The following is a 6,000-nucleotide window of genomic DNA, read 5'->3' as shown; positions in this document are numbered from 1 at the left end:
ATTAATTGTCAATATCGCATAACCAAATATTAGTTCAAAATTTACACTCTCATATGTTTCGGAGAGCTTATGTAATTCTCATGTAGGCGTCTCTTTGGCCAAAACGCTACTAATGTACGTGGCCGCTTTCAGAGAGCGAATGAAATATGCTTTCTTTCATTACCTATACTTCGTGAATCATAATTGTCGCGCCATAATGCGGAATACTTTGCTTATTATGAAGTGCTAAAATAATCTTACGTAAATACATACACTGTTAACTAAATTGAACCTTTAGGTTACACTGTCAAATTCAAATTCTACCCTACACTGTAGAAGATAAAAAGAAATTATTTTTTTAGAAACGGTGTGCCATTACAGTGGCCAATAAAAATATTAGGATATTAAAGAAGTTTTACAGTATTTCATGGGATGATTTCTTACTCTTTTTGATCGCTTCAGGATTGGTGTTAACTATAATATAAGAAAATAGTCGTTTTCGAATGGTCCAACATAATCCATATGCACTCTTTCAAAATTTTCAGAACGTTCACAAATCAAAGGTTTCAGTCACAGATAATTTTCAAAATCGGTTTTGTGGCAGATACACCTTATTTTGAGGGCTCGTTTGTTTACAAACTTCTTTTTTTCGGGCAATGAGTGAAAACGTCATCTATTCTTAGATTGCATAAGACTGTTTATTACGGTACCTAAGTGAAAAATTTCAATACTTACCTTCAGTTTTCAAAAACTGCGTCATGTCCATCATCTCTCATATTAACAGCTAGTGTTTGATGCCAACAGTATCGATAATAACAACAAAGTGCAAGTATTTGAAAGAGTTGAACGAGATTTATTTGAGTATTTTACAATCATGAATACACAATAGTTGATTTATTATTAAACATGGCTTATTTAAAACTATGATACAATTATAACTAGCAGTAATGAGAAAGTGCAATATCGGTAGGCTCCTTACCAGACTAGAAGAGAGTTTAATTAAATAAACTACACTATTATTCGAGTTTTACACATAAAAGAATCAATTAAGTAGATAATTATATTAATTAAGTAGTTATATTTAAACATGCTGGATAAATTCGGGATTTAAAAATGAAAAGCCCATAAATTCCGTCTGATCTAAGTTCATCATGAATAATTTATCGGTTGGAGTTAGTTCTATTTTCTCTGACGTAAATTGCTTATCGAAATTGCTAACGTCCTTGCGATGTTTCTGTGAACGAAATTTTAGCAACGAGTACCACGCATCAACCTACTGGACTTACAATTTTGGGTTTAAACGGCGGCTGGACTTCGCGATTTTCGATCTTATCCCAATCGATTCGCCTGAAGAAGGAATGGCCGCGAACGTCGTCCTCGCCGCGCGATCCGCAACCCAAACGTTTCGATGGATTTTTGGTGAGGAACTGGAAAAATTTCGGTTACACGGCAAAATTGGCGCCTATAAAAATACCCCTTTGCAGATCTCCTTGGCTTCCTTCGATAAACCCTTCGGGTAGCTCACGTTGTGGTCTGTTATTGCCGCGAACAGTTCTTCTTCATCTTCCCCATCGAATGGAGGTTGCCCGACCAACATCTCGTATAAAAGGACTCCGTATGCCCACCAATCAACCGATTTACCGTACGGTTGATACAGAATTATCTAAAATACCGTTTTGAAAAGTTAAATATCTCATTTTGCATTGCGGGAGGGGTGCCCTGCCGTTTTTGCACCATCAAATTTAAGCCACAACTATATCAAAAATTACCATAAGAAAGATCAGTTGTTGAGCTCGAATCCTGTCTCTTGCTTCCAAACTTTTTTAACGTTGTTAGTAAAAATATTGGTAGACATTAAAAAAAAGTATATGACTACATGTGAAGAATAAAAAATGCTATATGCTATTGCTGCACCTTTTATATTAACATATTTTATGCCTTCTAAGTTGGTGGCTTGGCACATTTTAAGGTAACCTGATCTAAAGGTTACAGTTCAAGTAATACGAGGACCATGTAAGTCCTCTGAACTTTTGAATTCTTTTAAATTGAACTTATTAGAACAAAGGTGGAAGTGTCAATGTAAATATTGTAAAATAAGAGTTTTATTAAAAATGTGAGGAATATACAAAGAATGTTTTTCTTTCGAAATGAATCATTTCCCTATGGCAAACAGCACAAAAATTGATCAAATACCCACACTCCACAGGTAAACAAATTCAAAAGGTTAATTGAAGCTTTTGAAACGAAAATTAAAATGGAAGCAAATTTAATTTATAGAATAGTAGAAACCCAACGTGACGGAACGCTAAAAATGAAATGGATGTATTCAGAGCTTACGTGCCCATCAGACCCGGCGCATTTCCATTTCATTAAAATTACTGAAAGCTCCGTCGCTGATTTATAACGCCTGATTGATTACCTCAATACCTACCCATCAATCAATCAATAAACGTTTTCAGTTTGTAATTTAAAATTACCTCCGGCGCGATGTAATCCGGAGTTCCGCAAAAGGTTTTCGTAGTCTTATCGCCGGTTATCTCCTCCTTGCACATACCAAAATCCGCAATTTTAATGTGGCCATCCTGGTCTAACAGAACATTGTCCAACTTTAGGTCTCTGTAGATGATTCCCTGCATATGCAGGAAAAATAATCCGATAGCGATTTCTGCTGAGTAAAACCTAATTTAAATGCAAATTAGGTAGAGGTTCTTCCTTTTAAGTAAAACGTAAACTTACACTGCAACTGGTTCCTTAAATTTACCGCACTGTTGAATTTGAAACATCAAATCCCCGCCATTGACGTACTCCATTACAAAGTATAATCTATCCTGCAACATAAACAGAAGCTTAATCCCGTCTTTTTAGGGAAAGTATACGAACCATAGTCTGAAAACAGGAATGTAATTGAACAAGGAAGGGTGGCTTGCTCGATAAAGCCAACACCCGTTTCTCCACCATCGTGCATTCAACGTCGTCATCTTGAATTATAATATCTTTCTTTAATATTTTAATAGCGTACAGCTCGTCAGTTCCCTTTCGCTCCGCCAGCATCACCTAAAAATTACGAACAATAAAAACGCACCCTTATATGCGACGATAGCGTCACCTTTCCGAAAGATCCCTTCCCGAGCACCATCAAGAAATTAAAATCGGTAGCCCTAATCACATCCAATTTACCCATATTATGCGGAACATCCTTATCGGCTAAAGTGGGCTTCCTGGTTATTGACGTTTTCTACATAAACAACACAACAATATAAAAAACGTTCTCATTCGATAAAGTTACTGCTGCTGCTTCATCCCTTAATGAGCGACCATTAAATCGCATCGCCCGCCCGCTCGTGTTACCCGAAGGGTATAATTGAACAAGGATTTAATGTTAGGCAACACAGGTAGATAATGACTAATGGCATTATAAACCTAGCTACTAATTATAGCAACGCTAATTAAAACAAAATACTCGAATTGACGCTGCAGCTATTACAGAAATACCCGCCCAATAATTTCATTGCTCCTAAAGACTAATTTCTCTACGATGATTGCTTGACTACTTGAAGGGAAAGTGCAACGTGTACGTGTAGTTTTCAATCGACGATCAGAACAGTTTTTCTATGGTCCAATTTGTTTTTTAGTTTCCAGATAGTCCCTGGAGAAGTATGCCACCAAAATAATCTTAATAATAGATACCTATAAGGGGTATGAGCACAATTTCAACAGATATTTGCTTTTTAAAATTCTGAATACGACCAATTGGGGAATCTATTAACTTTTTTTTTTCAAATTCTAATAATTTTGTATGGACAGTTGCAATTGATGCGTTTCGATTTATAACAAGTATACAAAGTACTAGAAAAAATGTCTTTTTTTATGAAAAACTTTGTCATTTATTTACGTCTAGGTCTACAGCTACACTCAGACTGACATTCTCATGCTTTTATCTTCTTTTCGTTTCATTTGCATCTTGGAGAGGCATTTTTCCATGATCTTCACTTCATGGTACCTGAAGATTTATAAAATAAAAGATTTTTGCTTGCATTTGCTTGATACCTAAATTTTTGATATTTATGTATCAAGTTTCATATACCCTCCTTTACCTTTGTTCAAAATAAATGAAGTATTAATAGAAAAGTTTGTTTCTTGAAAATGGTTCTATACAGCGCATTCGAGAAAAGAGCGCCACCTCAAAATCTTTTTTAATTGACGAACTACGAACAACTGGTTAAATATAATTCGGTATCACTTCCGGTTTAACAGCGGAAATCTATGTCATTTTTATTTTTCAAATGCAATGCCCATGTGTCTTTACGATATTTGAAAAGAACAATCAATTTGCTGTACGACAACATAAAATATGAATATAATAATAATAATAATAATAATAAAATAAAATAAAAATAAAAAAGGGTAATTTAATAAATTCCATGGACGAGAATGAAACTTATAAGTATCTTGGTTTTCAGCAAAACACACACATTAAACATACGAGTATAAAACAAACACTTATCACACAATACCTACAAAGAGTACGCAGTATACTTAAAACAAAATTACACGGTAGAAATACAATCAAAGCTATTAACACTTATGCCACACCAGTGCTTACATACTCTTTTGGGATTATACGTTGGACAAATACAGATTTAGAACAAATACAGAGAAACACACGTACACTATTAACAAAACACCATATACATCACCCTCACTCCTCTACTATACGACTTTACCTTCCTCGTTCGGAAGGAGGTAGAGGACTTACAGATATAAAAATATTGCACCAAACACAAATACACAATTTGCGGCAATACTTTTATAACAAAACAGATACTTCAGTCCTACACAAAACAGTAACATATGCAGACAAATCTTACACACCACTTAACCTACACGAAACTAATATACTCCCACCTCCATCCAAACTTACATACATCACAAATAACATACAGACATGGAACCAAAAGCCGTTACATGGACGATTTCCGCAAGAGGTTAGTCAGGATTGTGTTGATTCTATAGCAACGCACACTTGGTTGTCTGAATGTGATATCTTCCCGGAGACTGAGGGTTTCATGTTAGCAATACAAGACCAGGTCATTAATACACGCAACTATAAAAAACACATACATAAAGACAAAACAGTGACAAACGATTCTTGTCGACTCTGTTCACAAACATCAGAAACAATCCAACATATAATATCGGCATGCACACGACTTGCACAAACTGAATACAAACATCGACACGATCAGGTAGCTAAAATCATACATCAAAAATTAGCACTTAAACACAATCTCATAACAGATAAGACACCATACTACAAATACACGCCACAGATCATACTTGAAAACAACACACACAAATTATATTGGGACAGGACACTACTCACAGACAAAACTATCCACAATAATAGACCAGATATTACACTTATAGATAAAACGCAAAAATCCATTTGTATTATAGACATTGCCATACCCAACACTAACAACTTAACTAAAACACATGCAGAAAAACACCGCAAATACACCGATATAGCTATCGAGCTTAAGACGCAATGGAGAATGAAATCTACTGTTATAGTTCCCATTATTCTTAGTGCTACCGGAGTTATACCAAAGACAATACACCACAATTTACAACTATTAGGTTTGGACAAAAACACATACAAACATTTACAAAAAGCAGTCATTATCAACACATGCCATATTGTTCGTAAATTTCTAAACATAACACAAGATACTACATACAGAAATGATCCACAACGTATACATGTAAACAACAGCACTCCCTCACAACACGGTACACAACATACTGTAATATCTCCACCTCTAACCCAAACAAACACACAAATACAACTTACCGAACAAACAAGTACAACAAATGATACAACATATACTACATTCAGAGATTCACCTCTGAAGCAAACCACATTATCACGACCCATTAGTATTCAACCCAAACGCAAAAGCCTAAACAGCACTTTAGACTCACAACATGACACACAACATACTGTAATATCTCCACCCT

At 35.2% G+C, this 6,000-nt stretch overlaps 1 protein-coding gene across 2 annotated transcripts in view; it reads right to left on the bottom strand.

Moving 5' to 3' along the window:
• Positions 1-858: 858 nt before the first annotated feature.
• The window catches only part of LOC116173989 (protein kinase C, brain isozyme), a 55,168-nt gene continuing 50,026 nt past the window's right edge, over positions 859-6,000 (bottom strand). For both annotated transcript variants that reach the window (XM_031491754.1, XM_031491753.1), the window contains 7 exons: positions 3,086-3,214; positions 2,860-3,033; positions 2,716-2,807; positions 2,457-2,658; positions 1,454-1,642; positions 1,266-1,406; positions 859-1,213 (listed from right to left, as the gene is read on the bottom strand). In XM_031491754.1, the coding sequence (XP_031347614.1) occupies positions 1,061-1,213; positions 1,266-1,406; positions 1,454-1,642; positions 2,457-2,658; positions 2,716-2,807; positions 2,860-3,033; positions 3,086-3,214 (1,080 nt within the window). In that variant the 3' untranslated portion in view covers positions 859-1,060. The remainder of the gene's footprint in view (positions 1,214-1,265; positions 1,407-1,453; positions 1,643-2,456; positions 2,659-2,715; positions 2,808-2,859; positions 3,034-3,085; positions 3,215-6,000) is intronic.

The sequence above is a fragment of the Photinus pyralis genome, unplaced genomic scaffold (genome assembly GCF_008802855.1).
Source record: "Photinus pyralis isolate 1611_PpyrPB1 unplaced genomic scaffold, Ppyr1.3 Ppyr1.4_LG6, whole genome shotgun sequence".
NCBI lineage: Eukaryota > Metazoa > Arthropoda > Insecta > Coleoptera > Lampyridae > Photinus > Photinus pyralis.
The sequence above is the reverse complement of the archived record's forward strand: the minus strand, read 5'-3'. Positions and strand labels throughout refer to the sequence as shown.